Here is a 23979-nt window from a genome sequence, read left to right on the forward strand (position 1 = left end):
GTTAGCAGTGGTTTTCACCTCGCCACTCTTCCATGGATGCCATTTTTTGCCCAGTGTCTTTCTGTTAGTGGAGTAATGCTCAGTGACCTTTATTGATGCGAGAGTCCTGTAGTTCCTTTGATGTTGTCCTTGGCTCTTTTGTGACTTCCTGGATGAGTCGTTGCTGTGCTCTTGGAGGAATTTTGGAAGGTTGGCCACTTCTGGGAAGGTTCACTACTGTGCTGAGTTTTTCCATTTTTCCACTGTGGTCCTTTGGAGTCCCAGAGCCTTTGAAATAGCTTTGTAACCCTTCCCAGACTGATGCATTTCAGTCACCTTCTTCCTCATCATTTCTGGAATCTCTTTCAATTTTGGCATAGTGTGTTACTGGGTAAGACCTTTTAACCAACTTCATGCTGTTGAAAAAGTTCTATTTAAGTGTTGATTTGGTTGAACAAGGTTTGTAGTAATCAGGCCTGTTTGCGTCTAGTCCAGCTGAACCCCATTATGAATGCAGTTTCACAGATTTGGGGAATTAGTAACTACAGGGGTAAATATATTTTCACACAGGCCCAGTTGGTATGGGATAACCTTTTTGCTGAAAAGGTTGTCCCATGTGAAAGTCATGTGAAAAAATGAGGACACCCCATGGAAATTGTTGGCTTTTTTGACATATTTAGAAAAGCAAACATTTGATCCTTTTTGAAACAGTAGCTATTAATAAAGTTGATATACTTTATTATGAAAATATTTATAAATAACATTTATTCATGGAAACCACAAGGAAAATTCTCTTTTCCTATCATTTATTCAACAGAAATATCAATAAATATGATATTCTTCAGTGGAAAAAGTAAGTACACCCTTGGCCCCCTTTACCAGAAATAACTTTATAGAGACAATTTGCATAATTGTCCACCAGGCTTGCTGGAATTTCTTACCACTCTTCCATGCAATATTCTTTCAGTTGCAAGATGTTTGAGGGTTTTCTTGCATGTACTGCCCATTTCAAATCCCCCCACAACATTTCAATGGGATTCAAATCTGGGATTTGAATAGGTTATTCCATAACCCTCATTTTTGTTCATTTAAATTGTGACATTTACTACAAAATGTGTAATTTGATTGCATGTATCACCTTTATTAATAGGCACTGTTTCAAAGAGGATAAAATGTTTGCTTGTCTAAATATTGTCGCGACGGGCAGAGATCCGGCGCACACCAGAGGGAAAACGCTCCTTCTCCGACTGCCGCACCGGCACGACGTGGGCAGCTTCCTGCCGAACATTCCGCCAGCTGGAAGGACCGCCGCGGCAGGGCGGGGCTGACGCGACTCCGGCCCGCGATTGGCGGATCCAACGGGGAAGTCCCACCACTCAGGCGACGACGGAGGAGGATAAAAGAGCGCGCTTCCGGCCGGGAAGCGGAAGAGAATATCGTGGCGTCAAAACGGACTCCGTGCGTGTTTGCAGCGATTCGCAACCTCTGATCACGACGGTAACCTCACGCCTCACGCTAAATTCTTCTCTCTCTCTCTCCCTCTCTCCAGGAGTCGTAAGCGCGGACGAGACCGCCGGATAGTGAGAGTCGCACACACGGAGGACGCCGGCCCGGGAAAACCCCCGCCCCGCCTCGGGAATCCCGCCTCCGCCACGAGTCGACTCCGCCGGCCGTCACGCCTTCACAAACCCCCGCACTCTTCCATTTATCACACGTTCACCTCACCCTAGCCACAATAAAGCACCGTCTGCAACCACCCTTTGGTCTCCTGTGGGTCTGTACGCCGCCCTTCCCCGGGCTAATTCCTCACAACTGGTGGAGGATGCAGGCATAGTACAGACCCGCCTACTGCAAAGAAAAAAAAAAAAAAAAAAAAACCCATCAAAAGAAAACCACAAAAAAAAAAAAAAAAAGTTTATAAATAAACCCGCGAGAGAGAGAGGAAAAAAAAAAAAAAAAAAAAATGGACCCCACCCTGCAACACTTGCTGGAGACCAGCCTCCAGCAGCACGCCGTGACGCAGCAGCTCGCCGAAAGCCTTCAGGTCGCCACACAGACACTGATCGCCATGAGGACTGAGACCCCCGCCGCCTCCACGCCTCTCCCCGACGCAACCAGCGAGATCCGCCGCCTACTACCCCCCCTTGGCCCCGAAGAGGACCTTGAGGCGTACTTCGAGACCTTCGAGAGTATCGCCTGCCGGGAGGGGTGGGACCGTGACGACTGGCCCCGTGCCCTTGGTCCCCTGCTCACGGGAGAGGCCCGAACAGCCTACTATGCCCTCGACCCGGAGGAGGCTACGGACTACCTGGCGATGAAGGAGGGAGTCCTGGCGTGGTGTGGCCGAACCCCTGGCCGGGCCGCTACTGAATTCCATCGTTGGGTTTATCGAACAGGTGCTCGACCACGTTGCCAGATGAACGCCCTCCTCCGGATCACCAAACGATGGCTCCGACCGGATCGGCATACCGCCTCGGAGGTGGCGGAGAAGGTGGCGGTCGACCGTTTCCTGAGAGCTCTACCCCGGGCAGAGAGACAGGCCGTGGGGGCCCACGCCCCAACTACGCCCCAGGAACTCCTGACTGCCCTGGAGCGAACCTTGGCCACCCTGGAGCTCGACTCCGGGGAGCAGCAGCACCTCGATCGGCCCCTCGGTGCCCAGGGCCCCCGGTCTGACCGCCAGACCCGGCCCCGCATCTGGAGGAACCCACAGAGGGCGCCCACTTGTGAACACCCCCGAGACGAGCCCATGCCTACAGAGCCGGAGAGGGAAGCCGCCCGGCTGCTTACAAAACCATGGCTGGCAGGCTGCGCCCTCCATCAGCAGCAACCGCCAGAGGCGCCCTCCGTGACGGTGTGGGTCGAAGGGAGACCGGTAACCGCCCTACTGGACACCGGGAGCACGGTGACCCTTGCCCAACCCTCCATCCTGCCTGAGGGGCGCCGACCAAGCGGGACGCTTACCGTGACATGCGTCCATGGGGACACCCGGGAGGTCCCCTCAGCTGAGGTCCAGATCCGGAGCGAAGCCAGCACCTGGCCCCTCCAGGTCGGAATCATCCCCGAACTCCCCGTGCCCCTCCTCCTGGGACGAGACTGGCCAGGATTCCGGGTGGTACCGAGAGCCGAGTCCTGGAGACCGCGGCGGCGGGGGAAGGGGATCCCAACCCGGCCGGCCTACCTGGCCCAGGACGACGGAGAGGCCACCTCAGAAGGTAAGACCCCCCAAACTACTAACCCTCTGTCATCTGTCTTTCCCCAGGTAAACCGGGAGGGAAAGTTCGGTCGGGAACAGAAGGAGGACGACCGACTGAAGCACTGCTGGGCCCAGGTACGGGTGATAGAGGGGGTCGACCAGAGCCCAGACCTGAGGCTCCCCACATCGTACTTCCTCGTCCGAGGGGGGCTCCTGTACCAACGGGCCTGCCGCCGCGGGGAGCAGGTGGACCTACTGGTGGTGCCCCGAGCCAAGACAGCCATCTTATTACACCTAGCCCACACCCATCCCCTCGGCGGCCACCTGGGGGCCCGAAATACCCTGGAGAAACTGCGGGACCGCTTCGTGTGGCCCGGGATGGACGCGGAGGTCCGGACCTTTTGTCAACAGTGCCCGCAGTGCCAACGCACGGCCCCGCGGAGGCCCCCGCCGGCGCCCCTGATACCCCTGCCCATCATCGGTGTCCCGTTTGAGCGAGTGGGCATGGATCTCGTGGGGCCCCTACCCAAGTCGGCCCGGGGCCATGAATACATCCTGGTCCTGGTCGACTACGCCACTCGGTACCCTGAGGCGGTGCCGCTCCGCAAGGCCACCTCGCAAAACATCGCCAGGGAGCTGGTACTCCTCTTCAGTCGAGTGGGGATCCCCAAGGACGTGTTGACCGACCAAGGTACGCCGTTTGTCTCGAAGCTAATGGCGGATTTGTGTCGTATGTTACAGGTGAAGCACCTCCGGACGTCCGTCTACCACCCCCAAACCGACGGACTTGTTGAAAGGTTCAATCAGACCCTCAAGCGGATGCTGCGCCGGGTGGTGGACGAGGAGGGGAGGAACTGGGACCTCCTCCTCCCCTACGTACTCTTCGCCGTTCGGGAGTGCCCCCAGGCGTCCACGGGCTTCACGCCCTTCGAGCTCCTGTTCGGGCGGCGGCCGCGGGGATTGTTGGATGTAGCCCGCGAAGCCTGGGAGGAGCAACCATCCCCGTTCCGCTCCGTCGTCGAGTACGTGCAGGACATGCAAGCCAGGATTGACAGGGTGGGCCCCATCGTCCGGGAGCACATGCTGGCGGCGCAGGAGGAGCAGAAGAAGGTATACAACCGCCCCGCACAGCCCCGGGAATTCCAGCCGGGGGACCGGGTCCTCCTGTTAGTGCCCAGCAGCGCCTGCAAGTTCCTCGCCCGGTGGCAAGGTCCATACACTGTCCTCGAGCGCCGGGGCCCAGTCAACTACCGCCTACAGCAACCCGGTAAGCCGAAGGACGGGAAGCTATACCACATAAACCTGCTGAAAAAGTGGGTGGAACCAACCCCGGTGGTGTCGGCGTTCGCAGTTCAGGACTCGGACCGGGGCAAGGGTACCTTGGTCGGCTTCGGGGAGGACCTCACCCCCACCCAAAGACAGGAGCTTACCGAGCTGACCGACCAGTTTGCAGATGTGTTTTCGGCTGCCCCGGGAATGACTCAGCTGGTCCAGCATGAAATCAAGACTCCTCCCGGTGTAGTGGTGAGACAAAGGCCATACCGTGTCCCCGAGGCCCGGCGCCAGGCCATCGAGGAGGAAATCAGTCGCATGCTGCGGGACCACATCATCGAGGAGTCCAGCAGCCCCTGGTCCAGCCCCATCGTCGTCGTGCCGAAGCCGGATGGGAGCATGAGGCTATGCAATGACTTCCGGAGGCTGAACCAGGTGTCGGAGTTTGACAGCTACCCCCTCCCCAGAGTGGACGACCTGATTGAGAGGCTGGGGAGAGCCCGATTCATATCGACCCTGGACCTCACCAAAGGCTATTGGCAAGTGGCGCTCGCACCGGAGGCAAGGCCCAAGACAGCCTTTAGCACGGCCACCGGCCACTGGCAGTACCGGGTTCTCCCCTTTGGGCTGCACGGGGCGCCCGCCACGTTCCAGCGGCTAATGGACATCCTCCTGCGACCCCACCGACAGTTTGCCGCGGCCTACCTGGACGACGTGGTCATACACTCCTCCACCTGGGCCGACCACCTGTTCCACCTCAGGGAGATCCTGAAAGCCCTCCGGGAGGCCGGCCTGACGGCGAACCCAAAGAAATGCCACCTAGGGCTGACGGAAGCCCAGTACCTGGGATACCGCATCGGACGGGGGATGCTGAAGCCCCAACAAAAAAAGATCGAGGCTGTGAAGGACTACCCACGTCCAACGTCGAAAAAACAGGTACGTGCCTTCTTGGGATTGGCGGGCTACTATCGCAGGTTTGTGCCTAACTTTTCTGCTGTAGCCTCTCCCCTCTCAGACCTTACAAAGAAGGGCCAGCCAGACCAGGTGAGGTGGACAGCCGATGCAGAAAGGGCCTTCCAGGCCCTAAAAGAAGCCCTCACCAGCGCGCCGATACTCCGCAACCCGGACTTTGACCTCCCGTTCACTGTACATACTGATGCGTCCGAGACCGGGCTGGGTGCCGTCCTCTCCCAGACCTTCGACGGGGAAGAACACCCAGTCCTCTACATCAGCCGGAAGCTGTCCCCGGCCGAGAGGAAGTATGCGGCGGTCGAGCGGGAGGCACTAGCAATAAAATGGGCCATCGAGGAGCTGCGATACTATCTGGCGGGCAGGCACTTCATCCTCATAACCGACCACGCCCCCCTGCAGTGGATGGCCAAGGCGAAGGACACCAACGCCCGGGTAACCCGCTGGTTCCTCGCCTTACAAGACTTCTCTTTTCAGGTTAAGCACCGGGCAGGGGCCCAGCATGGTAACGCGGATGGGCTCTCACGACGAGACGCCCTCTGGGCCCACCACCGAGCGGCAGTAGGCTCGGAGCTGAGGGGGGGGTACTGTCGCGACGGGCAGAGATCCGGCGCACACCAGAGGGAAAACGCTCCTTCTCCGACTGCTGCACCGGCACGACGTGGGCAGCTTCCTGCCGAACATTCCGCCAGCTGGAAGGACCGCCGCGGCAGGGCGGGGCTGACGCGACTCCGGCCCGCGATTGGCGGATCCAACGGGGAAGTCCCACCACTCAGGCGACGACGGAGGAGGATAAAAGAGCGCGCTTCCGGCCGGGAAGCGGAAGAGAATATCGTGGCGTCAAAACGGACTCCGTGCGTGTTTGCAGCGATTCGCAACCTCCGATCACGACGGTAACCTCACGCCTCACGCTAAATTCTTCTCTCTCTCTCTCCCTCTCTCCAGGAGTCGTAAGCGCGGACGAGACCGCCGGATAGTGAGAGTCGCACACACGGAGGACGCCGGCCCGGGAAAACCCCCGCCCCGCCTCGGGAATCCCGCCTCCGCCACGAGTCGACTCCGCCGGCCGTCACGCCTTCACAAACCCCCGCACTCTTCCATTTATCACACGTTCACCTCACCCTAGCCACAATAAAGCACCGTCTGCAACCACCCTTTGGTCTCCTGTGGGTCTGTACGCCGCCCTTCCCCGGGCTAATTCCTCACAATATGTACAAAAAAACAACAACAATTTCAAGTACTTATTTTTTCACATGACTGTAATTCAGATACTAGTACATGATTAATTATGTACCCTTACTGTAAAGTGTTACCCATATCATTGAGTTAACTGATTTGATCAGTTGATTAAAACAGAGACTCTGGATTCTCAACATATTGACTACTGTAATAGGAAACATTTTTTTTTCAATATTTTATAAGGAATAAAATGACCAATCCAATACCTTAAAGAAATATTTTTTAAGTGGCCTATTTAGGTAAGCATTAGTCTGAGCTTTAGAAGCACTGGCCATGGGCCATGGAGCATCTGATATCTTTTGAACACTTTTATGGCCACAAGCTTCAGAATCCTGAAGGTTGAAATCTGATCTGTGTGCCGTATTTTTGTTTAAATGCACATCCGTGTAAATGCACTTTCTTGCACCAGTGTGCAGCAGGCAAATGAACTTCTGAACACCACAACACAATTAACTTTTTCAAGAGTAAGATGTGCTGGATGGATGTTTGCTGCCAGGCTACAGGAAAAGGTGTATGATTGGTCATCTGACATGTCAAGTCAAATTGCCTCTTTCCTGAAATTCGGTGGTTCTTGGATATGTCTATTGAGAAAATGTACCTGACTCTCTAGCACGTCATAAGAATCCCAAGGGATTTCAAGACATTATATTAAGTAAAATGAACTTACTTTATCTTCCACTTGAGAAGGACATTGTTACGACAAACACCGTGACTCCAATTTTGGGAAATCTTCACCCTGTCCTTTAGGGCAATGGTAGGATATCTAAAAGAACACATTATAGAATTTCAATTTAATAACACATGCGCACTTTTTTTTAAAAAGAAGGCAGTAATAGCTGCCTATAAATATGATAAAATACATTTGGGTAATTTAAAAGAGTTACTCATTCTCTTAGAGCTCCCATTATGTGTAACTACAAATGTGAGATCTCCAAAAACCAAAAATAATAGAATCGAACTCATGTCAGCTTAGGCTGCCTTTTTGAATTAGAGTAAAGACACAACCTGGGGCACTTTTTAACCATAACAACACACTTATGTCTTTGGAGGCAGAAAAGAAGGAGAGCTACTTGTGAAACTTGATTGTGGTCTCATCACAGCATGTACCATAGACAGTGAAATATAGAGACATTATTATTTTTATTTATCTCGCAACAATGGGATATTGGCAGGGAAATATTTTTGATTCAACATGTCCTAAATCTTATATTTGCTTATATTGTCAAGTTATTTTGAAAAACATAGTACTGCTAGTGACAATATATGACATGCTTTATGATATGTTCATGATATGGAGATTTTTAAATATCGGTATTTTAATGATAATCATAATAACAATGCTAGCTAATTAGCTAATAATCTGTGGTAGTGTTTATGGCTACGGTGTCATGTGATCTGTGTCACGTCATCTGTCCAGTCAAAGCATTTTCTGTAGAAAAGCACTTAGTGTGAAAGCTTAGTCTACCAAGCATGTGTACAGTTTTGTGAACAGATATGTGCTAGTCATCCTCATGGTCTTTATCAATAACTGGCTGGATATTTTTGGTGGGTAGACTGTTTCACTTCTGTTTCAAAACTGTTTCAGTTCAATCCAGTACTGAAATCGAGCTGTTAATGCTGACAATGATGCTGTGCCTGATACACTCATACCACCACCACTGTCACTATCATGTCACTACCATGTCAGTGTCATTGCTGTGCTGAGAATAGTCCACCCCCCAATAATATCTGGTTCCCCTTCCATCAATACCAGGGACAATAGACTGTTTACCTACAAAGTGCAGCTATACACCGATCAGCCATAACATTAAAACCATGAATAGGTGACATGAATAACACTGATTATCTTGTAACGATGACACCTGTGGAGTGGTAGGATATATTAGGCAGCAAGTGAAGAGACAGTTCTCAAAGTTGATGTGTTGAATGCAGGAAAAATGGGCAAGTGTAAGATCTGAATGCCTTTGACCAGGGCCTAGACAACTGGGTCAGAGGAGAGCATTTCCAAAACAGCAGGTCTTGTGGGGTGTTCCCGGTATGCAGTGGTTATCATCTACCAAAATTGCTCCAAGGAAGGACAACCAGTGATACAGAAACAGGGTCATGGGCACTCAATGCTCACTAATGCACGTGGGGAGTGAAGGCTAATTTGTTTGTTCCGATGCCACAGAAGAACTACTGTAGTATAAATTGCTGAAAAAGTTAATGTTGGCTATGATAGTAAGGTGTCAGAACACACAGTGTATTGTGTAGACCGTTCAGTGTGCCCATGTTGACCTCAGGCCAAAAGCGACTACAATGGGCACCTGAGAATCAGATCTAAACCATGGAGCAGTGAAAGAAGGTGGCCTGGTCTGATGAATCATGTTGATGGCTGGGTGAGTGTGTGTCGCTTACCTGGGGAAGAGATGGTACCAGGATACACTATGGGAGTAAGGCAGTGCTCTGTAGGGAAAACTTGGGTCCTGGCATTCATGTGGACGTTACTTTGACATGTACCACCTACCTAAACACTGATGCAGAACAAGTACACCCCTTCATGGCAATGGTATCCCCTAATTGCAGTGGCCTCTTTCAGCAGGATAATGCACCCTGCCACACTGCAAGACTTGTTCAGGAATGGTCTGAGGAACATGACAAAGGTTTTAAGGTGCTCACTTGGCCTCCATATTCCCCAGATCTCAATACAATCAAGCGTCTGTGGGATGTGCTGGACAAACAAGTGTGATCCATGGAGGCCCCACCTCGCAACTTACAGGACTTAAAGGATATGCTGCTAACATTTTGGTGCCAGATAACACAGCACACCTTCAGAGGTCTTGTGGAGTCCATGCCGCAAAGGATCAGAACTGTTTTGGCGGCACAAGGGGGACCTACACAATATTAGGCAGGTGGTTTTAATGTTATGGCTGATTGCTGTATAGCAGCTGTACTTGCTAAACTTGCCACTGAATGTATAAACTATAGGAAATGCATAAGCACATCAAATGGACCCAAGCTATCACTTATAATTGAAGAAAGAAGACGTTAGAGGCTCACTTAGCCATGCCACCTTTTCCAAGATACTTACATTTTCCAAGATGAGCCTTATTTTGACAAAAGTTATCTTACGTGTGTCTAAATGTACAACCAATGAAACATAATTCAAACTCAGCAAACTTAGCTAAATGGAGAAGTGACTATTATAACTGACTAGATAGATACATTATTTCAGATCATATCTAGTGGGGTAGTGGACACCAGTTAACTGAACAGGTTGACTTGGGAGCAAATGTAAACAAGACCGTAGCGCGTTGCGTTAGCTTACAGAATTAGCAGTTACGCTGTTTCCTTTCGTACGACGCACACTAAATACAGCACTCTGCGGAGTTTACGTTCCGTCTTACGTAATTCGCGCAGAAGGCCCACGTTAGCCAGTTAGCAGACTAGCTACATATCTATATAAAATAAATCCTCACAGGTCTGTTCCTTCCCGTGTCAGTCCAGTGTTGATAAAGTGTCTCGCTATCTTCCTCCACACCACGTCGCGGAGAGTGAAGTGCTGGCTTCTCTTGCAGACTTGAGAGAGGCGACATAGCGATTTGTAGTCCAGGTACGACAAGATTAGGTAAAGAACATCATCGGGTAACTGAAAAAACACCATGTTGGGCTCCTCCAACCTGTCACCTTGTCACTCTTAGCTATCACGCCGGATTTATTTAGGTGTTTATTAACGTCTTTATAGCGGATAAATCTGTCTGTTTTAGCTAGGCGTATGGACAATCCCATTTTCTCAAGGCGAAGTAATACAGTGAGCGATGAGAGCCATTCCAGTATGACAGCAGGTCACGTGGTTTGTGTTGTCCCTCAGTCACATGGGCTGTGTTTAAAACGGAACGCTTGTGCACTCACTGCATACAGGAAAAGTGTGCACTTATACTCTAGGTTTTCTTTTTGTGCGAGTATGTACTATAGTATACACTATCATCTAGTGTCCTACACAGTCATGTGACTAACCTGTCACTCACTCGTCTGGATAAGACAAGATAAGATAAGATAAGATAAGATAAGATAAGATAAGATAAGATTACGTCATTTTTTATTATTCATAACAGTAACTTTGACACAAACTCTTGGTTAGACAAATTTGAGATATGAGGTGGCAGAGATGGGAATTAAAAGTGAAATCAGTCAAAATAAATATTGCTTTGTTGTCAAAATAAATATTGCTTTGTTTTATTGATTTGTAATTATATACCGTAAAATGGCACACAGCAGACATACACATCTAGTAATAATAACATTATTATTATTATTATTATTATTATTATTATTATTATTATTATTAATGATGATGATGATGATGATGATGATAATAATAATAATAATAATAATAATAATAATAATAATAATAATAATAATAAAGAGTAAGAATACATACCCTCCCTCTCCCTCTCTCCTTCTGTCAAGCCACACATGATTTTATGGAGATGCCAGTGATCCTGACACTTTCTGCTCTCCGACCTGCCTGATCCATCCTGATCTCTGGATGGAGCTCTCATCAACTGTAGGTTACAGCCTGGAAAATGCTTAGGATGGTACCGCTTGAAGGTCCATGGAAATAGTTTTGGACCTCAATTCCACATGGACATTCTCACTGTGGTTGCTGGGACTATGGTTGCTACTATGGACTTAGGACTGCAATTACCACATACAACTTTGGACTCAAGTCTCCTTTAATGAACAGTGGATTAGATAAATAAAAAAAACAGACTTCATATAGACCATAAACCATAATGAACTTTCTTTTACTTTCACACTATCCGTTGTTACCCAGATGAGGATGGGTTCCCTTCTGAGTCCAGTTCTTCTCAAGATTTCTTCTTCATATCATCTTAGGGAGTTTTTCCTTGCCACCGTCACCACCGGCTTACTCCACAGGGATAAATTCACACACTTAAAATCTGTATCCTGTGTTTATATATTTCTGTAATGCTGCTTTGAGACAATGTCCATTGTTAACCGTGCTATACAAATAAAATTTAATTGAATTGAATTGAATACAGAAGTTATTCACAGCTCAGTTGAGGTAAAAGACTCCTACACACATGTGTCTGTGAAGCATAACCATGGGGTCCTGCAAATTATTATTATTTTTTTTTTACATTGTCTTGTTACAGTCACAGATATCACAACCCAGCATTATCAAAGTTCATTCAGTCATTCTTTTATTCATTCATCCATTTTCTGTTACTGCTTTATCCTGATCAGGGTCACGGTGGAAACTCTGGGCATTAGATGGGGGAATTCATCCCCGGATGGGACAACAGTCCTTCACAGGGCACCATACATTTAAGTAATGTGACTATTATTTGAATAGCTGTGTCTAGAATCTTTATTTTACAGTTAAGTGAATCTCTGGCTGCAAAATGTTTGAGAACCCCTAATCTACACTCTTGTTCCACATCACACTTTTTGGCAAAGCTCTTCTCACATTCCAGCAGCTGTCAGTAAATTAGGGACTTTAAGAGACTTTAACATTGTTGTTTTTGTTGTTGTTGTTGTTTTGCCATAGTACACCTGCATGTAACTGTGGCAGGAAACAGCCAGTCAAATTTGTGCATTCATGAGATATCACAGATTTCTCTGTTCACTGTAATCGTGTTTGCAGACATTGTTTAAAAGACCTAATAAAGTCCAGTCTCTATGTCTGTACTGCCTATTCATTCAAAAAAGTTCCCCAGATGCAGTAGAATTTAGGCATGTAATTTGGGGGTGTGGCCTCAAGAGAACACTGAAAGGACCAACTGGAACTGTTTGAATTTTTGAGTTTCATAAAAGTGAGTTGAGTTTCATTTCTCTTTTCTCCCCAAATCACTGATAATACCTTTAATGTAGTCAGGTACTACTTTTTTTGGGAACAAGTGTACAATACAAGTACAGTAACTAGATAACTAGCAAAAATCTTTCTCTGAATCAAGTATTAATATAACAGATTTTTAAAGAGGATGAAACAGGATTACCTGCAATGTTTAGATGAAATCATATTGCAGTATAACTACATATTGTATTTACTTTTGTAGCTGCTGTTGCCTTCTTCACACAAACCTTTTTGAAGTATAATATTATGTAATATCATGGGATAGACTGTACTGCAAACATAGCTCTGAGCAAGGGATATGTCTGTTAATATTAAGTGTTATTTACTTTAAGACTATCTGTTCCAATATTTTGCACACCTAAACATTGGGTGGTCTGCCACCAAAGGTGCCATGTTTTAAGTTGTTTAACACATCTAGATGTAAATATGAGAAAATGAAAGCTGAAATTCTGATCTATCATCTCATATTCATCTTTTGATCTTAATCCCACATGTCTTCAATGTATAGCAAAAACAATAGAATTGTTGCCTTGTTGTTCCAATACTTTCAGACGGGACTGTAAGTGGACATTCAACCCATGTAGTATATCACCCTGGTATCCTCACATAATGGAAATATTCATGTTTTTAACATGCTGTGTAATACATACTGCTTTAGTGTGGGCTTTAATTTAAGTAGTACGAGTAACCTAAGCCATTTTAAACACAGCCCCAAATTACAGCCACAGTTATTGCCCTGTGTTAAACACATTAAAACTGTTACTGCTAGTGGAAATCATGTCCTAGCTTTTAATACTTTTCGAAGGCTCATCTGCATTGTATGGGGAAATATGACACTCCTTATGGTGTACTTGTTAACCTTACTGGCACTTGTATAATTTAGAAATAGTTTGCCATGTATTTGCCTGAGTTCATAATAAACAAAATGAAACAAACTGATTTTTTATAACTGAGAATTGAATTTTTAGCAGACATAGGCTTGTCAGGGGCAAGCCACTCCAAGCTAAACAACAAATCCCTAAAAATTATGATAAAGACTACAAATGTCCTAAATGCTCTGATTATAAACCCAGAACATGAATGGTCAAGATTCTTGTTTTTCAAAAAGTGTAAAGGATTTTTGGAAGTGAAAAAAGCAAAACAAACAAACAAAAATAGACTGTTGCTTTCTCACAGTGGTTTTAGAATAGTGTTTTAAAAGGCCTTGTTGAAAATGTTGAAAAGTGGAATTTACTAGAAACATATATTTCTTTTCATTTTATGTTCTTATATACGTTTCTCAGCTCCAGTCTCCACTGCTCCTGTGGACTCGATTTCTTAGTGGACATGCTCAGCTGCTTGTGGAATGCAATTTGTTCTTTTCTTCGTTCAGCTCTTTTCCAATTCCTCTCCCTGTCCACCCCTCACTTTGGCTCCACCAACTGCATTGATGTTTTTCTTCTTCTCTAGCTTCTGTTTTTTGAATGGCAGGCCTTTTTGACCGCAGATCCCATCTCATCTGAGCATTCAGTGTTTGTCATTGTAAGACATGTTTTTATATTGCCTTCACAATGGACCCATTTGATCCTACGTTATGGTATGTGATTGTCAGAAATGCAACTACTTGATAGGTGCTTTGTTGGGAAAGAAGTGCTAGCTTGACCTCAACCTATTCAAAGTGATGACCAAGTAGTTTAAGGCTCTGTAGCAGTGTTTCCCCAAACCTGGTTCTATAGTTCCTCTGCACTGCAATTTTTTGTGATTTTTCCTTTTTCAAAATGGTTTAATTCATTCTAAATTCATAAAAGTTTTGCTAATTAGTGTTTTAATGGATCCTTTATAACTGCAAGTTTGCACAACTCGATTTCTGTGAAAACTACTGATGATTTTCTTAACATTCATATTCTATTAAAATCAAGTCCAACTACATCACCACTGCTATTTACATATAAACTCTCTTCATGACCTTAGTGTTATAAGGTTCTATCTCCCATATTCATTGACAACAATAGCTGCTCAAATTGTTGATTCATCTGAGAAGTTTCTTTCTTGCTTAAATTTCAATTGAATTGTAAATACCAGCTTTTACATGCAAAGCAGGTACTTTCTGATGCGTGTCAATGACAATCTCTGGGATTTCATTTCATAAACATTCTAGATATGAAAAATACTTTAATGGTTCTGAGTCACTATACTGTCATTACAGAGAGAACACTAGACTCTTTGATCAGTTGTGCACAATAAGTGTACATGAAATATGCATATCACCCCAATGAGTCAGCACTCCACATTCAGGCACTATGAATGGCCATGTCCCCAATACTCAGGCTTCTAAAAAAATCATTTATGGTTGACTTTCCAGCTGAATTGACATAACTAAAGGGAAATAAAGAAGGAGGGGGGCGGGGTCTTTTGATCTCTTTTGGGGGGTGCAGAGTACTCTCTGAGGCTGGCAAACACATTTAGCCTGTAATTGTTCCGAACATTCTAACAATCAGCCTTAGAAATGCATGAGCAAACAAAGATTACAGATCCAATTGGAAAAGTCAACAGGTCTTCCGTAAGTCCCATTTATAAACAATTAAACTGTCGGGACTCATCTCCCCTTTGATCGGTGTTTGCATTTCAATTATGCTTTTCCGTTTGGCTGCGAGCTATCTGTGCACTCAGCTACTGTAGCTTGGAGGTTTACATGGACAAGAAAAAGGTGTCAGTCTTGGTTTAGGTTTGAAAAATAAACATATTAATATTACATTTCATAAGATCCACTCAAGCTCCCAAGAAATTTGTCTTATACATATCGATGTGCTGGGGACACTTAAGTTGAATTATTTATGTTATTTCCAAGTCATGTTCCTATCAGTTGAGCTCCTGTTTGCAGGAATGATTTTATGGCTAGGGTTAAGGAGAATGTGAATTAAGACTGCTTAGAGGTCTGGGTCATCTTATTCTCTCACCCTGGCATTCTACAGATTCAGCAGGAGGCCTTGTACAAGTCTAAATTGCTCCCTAAGCAAATTAAGAAGGTAGCTTTGTTTGTTTATCTGGGGTTAAGGATGACGGTTGCAGCTCAATAAAATGGATGAAAGCAGTTTTTCGCCCCCTCTTTTTCAAGAGAATTGCCCCTCATTTGCATGGCATCACAAGCTACACAGAAGGTGTGATTTTTCCCACAACCTGCTGGATCCCTCTGGTTTTCTACAATTTTATGGTTACTGAGACAAATTTAAGGGGAAACCAAGCCCAGAGAATACAGGATAACTGTGGCAAATCTTCAAGCCCTGTTAATCAGTAGTGATCATCCAAAATGCGAAAACTACAGGGAGTCTCAGAAGTTCCTATAACATAAATAATCCTGTTTTTATTCATAATTAAAACATGCAAGGTAAGCGTTAAAAATAATAATAATAATATATATATATGTATGTATATGTATATATATATATATATGTATATATGTATATATGTATACATATATATGTATGTGTGTATATATATATATATATATATTTATATGTATGTATACATGTATATAACCCTATATATTTATATATATATTTATCATTTATGTAATAATTCCAAGGACGTTGGAGGTCACTGGGAGTCCCTGCAAATGGGGTGAAGTAGTGCTGAGTAGATTGGAGTGGGTCTAAAGTGCAGAGGCCTCTGTAGAAACTCAGAAACACTGAGCCTCAGAGAGCCCTGCTGAGCTACTGGCCTTTCCGCAAGTTTGACCCTTGCACTCTGGGTCAGCTACTAGCATAACATGAGGCAGACCACATGGTGGACTGCGCCATAAAAACTCAACCAGGTTTTAGTAATAGACCTGCAAAAATGCACATCATATACATATAAATTAATTTCCAACATTAGTGATGTGCATTATTAATTAGTGTGAAATCATAATCATCTATTGCGACTCATCTATTGTAAAGTTATATTATGTTTTACTAAGAGTGGAATTATATTATTGCTGAAAGTGATTTAAAATTATGGGCTTTATGTGGTTTGTTATTGTGATACATCCATGTTTCATAAATATCAAGCTTTGTTAATGTGACAGAGAGAGGAGCCATTAATATTGGTAAGCTCCACTCATCTCAGTCAATAGTAACATTTGCCCTCCATCTTAATTCTCTTTCACTGAGTCTCATTCACTCCTCAATACCCTGTCTGCAAATACGCATAACCTCCTGGAACAAAACGTAGACTCTTCAAATTAGATTAAGCTACAGGGTGTTAAAGGTCTGAGATTAAAGAAAAACACCTGTCTGGTGGCTAGGAGCCAGAGTCGGGGAACTGCTGCATGTCCAGTTCAACCAAAGGAGAGGCCAAACAGCACGAGGACCCCTGGAGAGTCAGTCCTACTGAGCTGTTGACCTGTGCTGAGCCACTCCAAACACACTGGGGGGAGATGCCTTTACATGGTACCTTCATCTCTGGCTCCACCAGCCACTAAGCAGAAGGGTTACACAAACAAATTTGGTATTTATTATGATGTAATTACATGATGCTAAGCTGCTGATACGTATCTGTGTTTGTGTGGTTTACTGAAGATTTTTTAATAGATTTTTTATATATGTATTTGCCACAGTCTATAAAATAACATTAATCAGTGGAGGACAATCCATTAGAATTGTAAACCTTTATTTGCACGGCTTATTGTTCAGTTATTTATCTTCAAGCAAATTACTCAATAACTGTGATTAATTACTTTGTAATTAATTTTGAAACCAAAAGCAAATGCATAGTTAAAAGAATGAGGAATGTCTGGACCTGGCAACACTGAGTTTATCCTCAAATCCTAAGTTTATGCATTTACATCACAGCTTACATAATTGGTTTAGTATATTTTTAACATATTGGTTATTTTGATGCAGGAATGCGTTATATGGAATGTGTTTGGGAAGTTATTCAGAGAGTAGCATGAATGTGAGGTACATAAACTTAGAATGAATGAATAAAACGAATAAAAGAACTGAACAGACAAGTACTGGTATCCTAAGGTAAATTTATTACACATTTTTAAATAAATATTTCCATCATTAAAATTATTTTACACATCCTCAAATAAAAATAGATTTATATATGTATAAAAACAGACAGACACAATGCCACAAAGAACAACGTTTTCCCTACGTTTCATACAATGCATTTAAACACCTTGAACACCTCAACAGTTAAAACCACAGTAGGAAATGTGTTGATTATCAAAATGTAGCTGCCACAATTATATATGGATTTAAAGCTGTGTTTGCTTTAACTGTGGCTATCTCAAGGACAATCCAGAACCAAGAGCCACAGAGGTTACTCAGATGAGCTGGGTGTCTTATCACTGGGTGGTCGAGAGGTGCCTTGGCTGTACCTGTAACTCAATACAGCATTTTTTTTTTTTTTGTCAGTGCATTCTCTCAGGCCCTCCAAGTCCCCATGAGCAGCAATATGAAGAGTATAAATTACTCTAAAACTGACAAAACAAAATGAAACAATGAGACGGTGAAGTCCACACACTACTAAAATGTCAGTTCTGACATCTCACAGGTATCTCAAGCCATGTGCTTCACTTTCCTAACATTTTTACACAAGTCAGTACTAAAAGTCTGGAGTACAAAAATAGAGCTTTTTCCATTGTATTTTTTTTTCCAGAGTGTGTTTTTCTTTTCTAGAAAATTATTTTTTAAAAACTATATGTTAGGTATATTAATGCTCAGTACAAAAATCATTTTTGGAGTCCATAAGAGGATTCTGTTCATTATCAGAGACGGTATTTTCTCTCTCTCACTCACTGTCCCCCTTTTTTCTCCTGCATTACTCTTCAGCGCTCTCCTGAGTAACGGGTTCGTTTAGTCCGTCTGTTGAAAGGGTAGTTGATGAAATCAAAGGGTCTGTGCTCTGCGATGTGGTGTCCTTTGGGCATTCGCTTCATGAAGTGCACTTCCCGCTGGTGTTGCCTGGTTTTGGAGCCCTTGCGAGGTCTTCCTTTGCGTGTAAATGCCATGTACCAGCCCTCATACTTTACATTCTGGAGAGCTGTGTAGTTATTCTCCAGCACTATCTCTGTGAAAATGCAGTCTTTCCCCTGACCATTTCTCTGCAAACAAAAGGAACAGTGAAGAGTCAGATATCTAATTCATTTTAAATCTATGTTTCAGTTAAAGGTCATTTGAAAATGTATCTCAAATCTGCCAGAAGGTATTTGTAGAAAGCCCGTTCACACACACACACACACACACACACACACACACACACACACACACACACACACACACAGTCACAGCATACAGCATACAGCATATGCTGAAGTCATTATAGTTCAAGATCAAGAGAAAGAGAAATGACAGGAGTAACCAATGGCTTTCCCCCTTTGGTAAACACCAGTGAAGATTCATCCTCTGAGATTAATCGTTTTATGCACTTTGGGCTTCTCACAGGTCAACGCTTTAAGACTTACTTTTAGAGAGGAAATTACTTGCATATATGCTCTTTTTTAATCTTTCATAGCCAAGCAATCTGATCATAATTATAACATTATCAAAACTATTTTTAAAAAATGTAATACCCATCAATCCACTATAACTTCTAGGTCACTTCTAGGTAAGAACATGATCTGAACAATTTGAATTTAAACTGTTATAACAGTAATTTCTATAATTAGGTATTGTACACAAAAAAAAAAAATGCATCTCAGGTTCCATACCAACCGAGCTTCCTAACCTAAACCTTCCAAAACTAGCGATATGTCAATGCCTTAATGTGGTAAATCAAAAGTGCAACCCTAGCGCCAACCTCTTAACAAAAAGGGCCATTAAAATTAACCTCATATGAAGTATGGAAAATTGCTCACAGTCTATATCCACCAATAAAACACAACAAATAAAAAAAAACCTCTCTCATGCAGGCTGTCGTTGGGCAGCCAATATGTCAGATAGCATAAGATCAGGGGTGCCAAGCAGATGGTCCACCTGGTAGGGTGCTAGGAGGTGGGGGCCGAGTCTCCATCCCACTTTATTACCATTCACAGCAAGAAAGAGGCACAAATCCACCCTGGAACAAGAGTGCCCAGCTAAAAAAAGGAGGAAAGATCCTATTCCTTACAGTCCATATCCCATACTGCAACCCAGGAAAGGCTTGGAGCAAACTGTAAGCATTTACCAGACAAAAGGAGAATGTGGAAGCTTTCTATTTGCTTACCACTTCTCTCCACGGGATGTTGTGGTTTTGCTATTATAATACTTCAGTGCAGGAACAGTGGGAGAACTGTGATCTATATCACAGAGTAATATATTTCATGCATGTACCTTATGCTTCCTATTGATCCAACCATCAGAACTAATAAAAAAAAAATCCTTCCATTTAATCCAGAAATTGTTGAAATTGGTATCTGTTACAACAAGGTCTGTGACAGGTTTTTCTTGAATGCATGCTTTTCTTCTTACCTTGCCAATCAACTTTCCTCTCCTGTTCATGCAGATGTAGAATCCTGTCTCAGCTCCTTTAATTCGAACTCGACTGCCGAATGTGTCTGTCTCCACAATGAGTTTTGCTGTGAAACAAAAAATTCATTTCAGATCAGAAACAATGTTCGAGATTCTGTGGGAAACACTCGAAACTATATCTTTTTTTTTGTTTTTTGTTAAGGCACGTTCTATAAGTACTCATACACAGACTCTCATAGAAGCAAACACAAAACCCATAGGGGGCCATTGCTTAGGATTTATGCCAGTTCAAATTCTTTCAAAATGATAAAAACAGGTGGGCCTCAATTCTTTTACAAAGGAAGAAGCCACCTTGGCAAAATATTTAAGGCCAGTAAAATATATACCTGTAAGATTTTAGCCCATGAAGATGAATTACATGTTGCTTTCATGGTTTTTTTTTCAGTCAAAATGTAAAGATAGATAAATGTAAAGATAGATGTATGTGCACATCACTTGTACATTAGTATGACAATAAATGCAATAAAATTAATAAATGTTAATTAACGATGAATTGAAAATTATGCACTACCAAAAGACTATAAACCTATGATTTGAATACATTTTCAAAGACAGTCGTGCATGTGACCAATAAAAGTCACAGGCTTCTATAAAAGTCACCCTTTCGTGATACATGTGCCAAAGATTAGCACTTGCAACACTCTTTGATTCTCCCATGCGCTCAGTGATCGTAAAGAGTTACGGTTCAAATGGAGGGGGTCAGTGAACCTGCTGGTGGACCACAAGCCCAAAGCTGCAGTCAGACTTTGGCCCGAGTTAACAACCCTGCTGTCTCTGCAACATGCTCAGGTGACACGGATGTCACCACAGCCGTGCAGGGCCCGAGCCAGCCTTCCTAAAATACCTCAACACGACTGGTAATTACAAGGCTTTGGGATGTGTTGAAACCACATACGAGAAAGCTGGAACTGGAGTTTAGGCTCAAAGAAAACTAGTTTTTATGGCCTATATATTTTCCTGGCCTATGTTTTAAACATGGAATTATCAATCTAATTATAAATCTGAAAATTAATTTACGTAGTATAAACGTTTAGGGAAAAAAAAATAGCTCGAATATATATATTTTTAAAAAGTGTGTGTGTGTGTGTGTGTGTGTGTGTGTGTGTGTGTGTGTGTAAAGCACACATAAAAGCAAGAAGCCTAGAAGTCAGTCAAAAGAAAAAGGAGCATTATTCAGGAAATGTTCAGGAGGTTGGAGTGAGATGAGTTCTAATGGTTCTTCCAGACGCACTCGCCTCTCTAGAGAGTCACCTCCCGAACCACCTAAAAATCCATTTGACATTTTTTTGTACTGCAAAACTTGTTTTTCAGCTTCCAGAGCACACTGAATACTCAAGTTCTTCCATCACCGTACACAAGTATTAACAAGAAAGCTGCAGAGACTACGGCAATAACTTATTGTAGGTTAAATTTGGGAAAGTGTATAAAAGTAAAACAAGAAAAAAAAAGAAAAGAAAAAATGATAAGAAATGGCATATTAAACAGCATCGGATGTGTGCTAGTATAAAGCTCTTACCGTGCACATCTCCGTCCTCGGCCATGGCGTTGATTTTTTTGTTGGCCAGGACCTGTACATGCTTGCCGCTGGTTCTGCTGTAAAGCTGGTAGGTCCGGATGAGTCTGCGGCTGACCCGGTCCGTCACCCTACTCTGCTCATTCACATGCTGTGTAAAATTAGGCGGGGACTGAATGGTTACCTGTCAGAAATTAAGTACGACATAATCAATATCTGCAGAATTGCCTCATTAATCGTTGACAGAGGCCTATAAATTACGTGAGCATTAAAAGTATTAAATACAGTAGACCAGTGTCGGACATAAATAAAAGTACCATTATTATCACCCCCCCTCCCCCCCACCCCAAAAAAAAAAAAAAAAAAAAAAGAGCCACGAGTTAAGAGCTAACCCAAAATATTAGCGCTAAATTGAATAACCAAAAGATCAAAATACGCCCCAGATCATTTCAAATAAATAGTAAGGACTCTCTCAGGTTTCCCCACGCAGATGATTTCCCTGTCAGAATGAAGAAATGGAGCGCAGAAGTGTGTAAAGTTTGGCCGGTTTTAAGGCGCTAACCACTGCGCGCTGTGTGCGCTCTGCGCTTGGCCATGCTGCTGGCTCACTTCAGGAGGAACCTGCTCACGTCCATAGCCATCTAATCAAATCAAACGAATTAAGCACCCGACTTACCAGCTTTTATATTTTTCAGCCCATATTCAATTTACAGTTGAACAATTATGCGCTGACACACTGTTTTAAGATACTGCATATAGACGTTGCCTTAGAAATGTGTGTGGGTTTCCTTAGTGCACTGTACTAAACTGTAATTATGTGTATGGTTATACATTATAGCCTATCATGTATGATTTAATGTATGCTCGAGGGGTATTATTATTATTATTATTATTATTATTATTATTATTATTATTATCTTACTATTTAACAGTATAAATTAAATTTTTTTGCACATACCTGAGCATAGTAGCAAAACGCAAAGAGGTGAAGGAACCTGTGGGGGTTGGGGGGGGGGGGGGGGGGGAGAGGCAGAATATTATATTAATTCAATGAAACAATAACAGCATCAACAATTAGGCTATATTAAGGCGCGAGAGGGGGAGGACCTATACTTACAGATAACTTAATCGTGACGGAATTAATCTCATTGTTGACCTCGTAGATAAAAGTTGGCAGACCAAATTAGCGTGTGATTTGAAGAGATAACAGCTTAGGGTCTCCCAGTGGAAATGGACAAGGTCCTCTCCCTGAAAAGGTCGATCTTCTTGGACATCCAAAGGATGGATCACAGGACGAGGATGCGATCAGTAGCCTGTAAATTCTGCTTAGGAGCAGAGGAGGAAAATCCGAAATATGAAGGACGCCTCAGCACACGAAAAAAAACAAAAAAAACAAAAAACAAAAACGGCGCAGGCAGAAAAAAAAGTAGGTTTGAGACGAGCCCGAACCGACAGCGGTCAATTTACTGCTCAGTGAGAAAGACTTAAGTGCACTTAATAGGAAAAAAGCAACAACAAAACGAAACAAAAAAAAACAATCGAGTCCGTGCAGTATGAGCTTCCCAAGTTATTATACTAAACGCATCTATAATGATAGCATTCAAGTAAAAAATAACTTAAATAGGAACTATTAGAGTCATGTTGTCCATTAAAAAAATAAAATAAAATAACGACAGCTAAATAATCGCTGCTGCGTGTATTTCCAGCGTTGACGTTTTCTCCAGGTCGGATGTCCCTGCTGTGGACACAACTCCGTTTGGGTATCAGTGTGTGGAATCAGGACGATGCATCCCGCACTACTGCTGCTGAGGATGATGAGAATGATGATGATGATGATAATGATGATGATGATGATGATGTCTCTTCAGGACACGGTGCTGCTGGACTGAGCAGCCTCTCTTATCCCCTCCTCTTCTCCCATTCCCATGCAGGCTCCAATGTCAACCCCGTTCGCGCTTTACAGCCGCGGTTAAAGTGGTAGGTTGGTCCTGGAGGAACATGCCCCCTTTTTCAGCAGAACAAAAGCGTCCCCCTTTACCCCCTCCCTTCCCCCCATGAATTTTAAACTAGCCTATACTTCACCTGAGCTGAGGATGAGCACTAACGAGAGCTGTGAAGGCCTAGAGCGCACAAAGGCGTTTGTGCGCCTGTTTGCGGTAAATGTGGACACACACTGAATAATAAATCCTCTCCTGTTGACTTCACTGAGCAAAAGCACCACGCGTTTATAACATATCCAGAGTGTTTTACTGGAAATGAAAACTCATTACTCCCCAATAAATAAATAAATAAATAAATAAATAAATAAATAAATAATAGACCTACTTTTTTTTTTAAATAAGGATTGAAACCTACTAAATAGTCATACTACAGTACTAACTGACCTATTATTGGACACACAGCTCAGTAGGGTAAGGCAGAATGCGTTGTAAGGCAGCCTTTCAGTAACTCAGGAGCAAGTTTAACTTTGTTAATT

The 23979-nt window shown here is 43.8% G+C and overlaps 3 protein-coding genes and 1 long non-coding RNA gene across 4 annotated transcripts in view; 2 read left to right on the plus strand and 2 right to left on the minus strand.

The window, feature by feature from the left end:
- The window catches only part of fbxw4 (F-box and WD repeat domain containing 4), a 35513-nt gene extending 25019 nt beyond the window's left edge, over positions 1-10494 (minus strand). The window contains exons 1-2 of the mRNA XM_017464812.3: positions 10114-10494; positions 7323-7418 (exon numbers count right to left, since the gene is read on the minus strand). Coding sequence (XP_017320301.1) covers positions 7323-7418; positions 10114-10298 — 281 coding nt within the window. The 5' untranslated portion in view covers positions 10299-10494. The remainder of the gene's footprint in view (positions 1-7322; positions 7419-10113) is intronic.
- LOC124627701 (uncharacterized) lies at positions 1171-1735 on the plus strand. The gene is made up of 2 exons (XR_006982184.2): positions 1171-1437; positions 1529-1735. It is a non-coding gene; the product is annotated as an uncharacterized LOC124627701 (long non-coding RNA).
- Positions 1920-6570, plus strand: LOC128632733 (uncharacterized). Its single transcript, XM_053679737.1, has 2 exons — positions 1920-6270; positions 6362-6570. The coding sequence occupies exons 1-2, from the start codon at positions 1943-1945 to the stop codon at positions 6540-6542; spliced, it is 4509 nt and encodes a 1502-aa protein (XP_053535712.1). The 5' UTR covers positions 1920-1942; the 3' UTR covers positions 6543-6570.
- Positions 10495-17488: 6994 nt separating the features above from the next.
- On the minus strand, positions 17489-23472 carry fgf8a (fibroblast growth factor 8a). Its single transcript, XM_047154132.2, has 5 exons — positions 22621-23472; positions 22462-22498; positions 21507-21687; positions 19931-20037; positions 17489-18585 (listed from the first exon to the last, which is right to left on the minus strand). The coding sequence occupies exons 1-5, from the start codon at positions 22650-22652 to the stop codon at positions 18310-18312; spliced, it is 633 nt and encodes a 210-aa protein (XP_047010088.2). The 5' UTR covers positions 22653-23472; the 3' UTR covers positions 17489-18309.
- Between the last annotated feature and the right edge of the window lie 507 nt (positions 23473-23979).

Source organism: Ictalurus punctatus, chromosome 3, assembly GCF_001660625.3.
Source record: "Ictalurus punctatus breed USDA103 chromosome 3, Coco_2.0, whole genome shotgun sequence".
NCBI classification, from domain to species: Eukaryota; Metazoa; Chordata; class Actinopteri; order Siluriformes; family Ictaluridae; genus Ictalurus; species Ictalurus punctatus.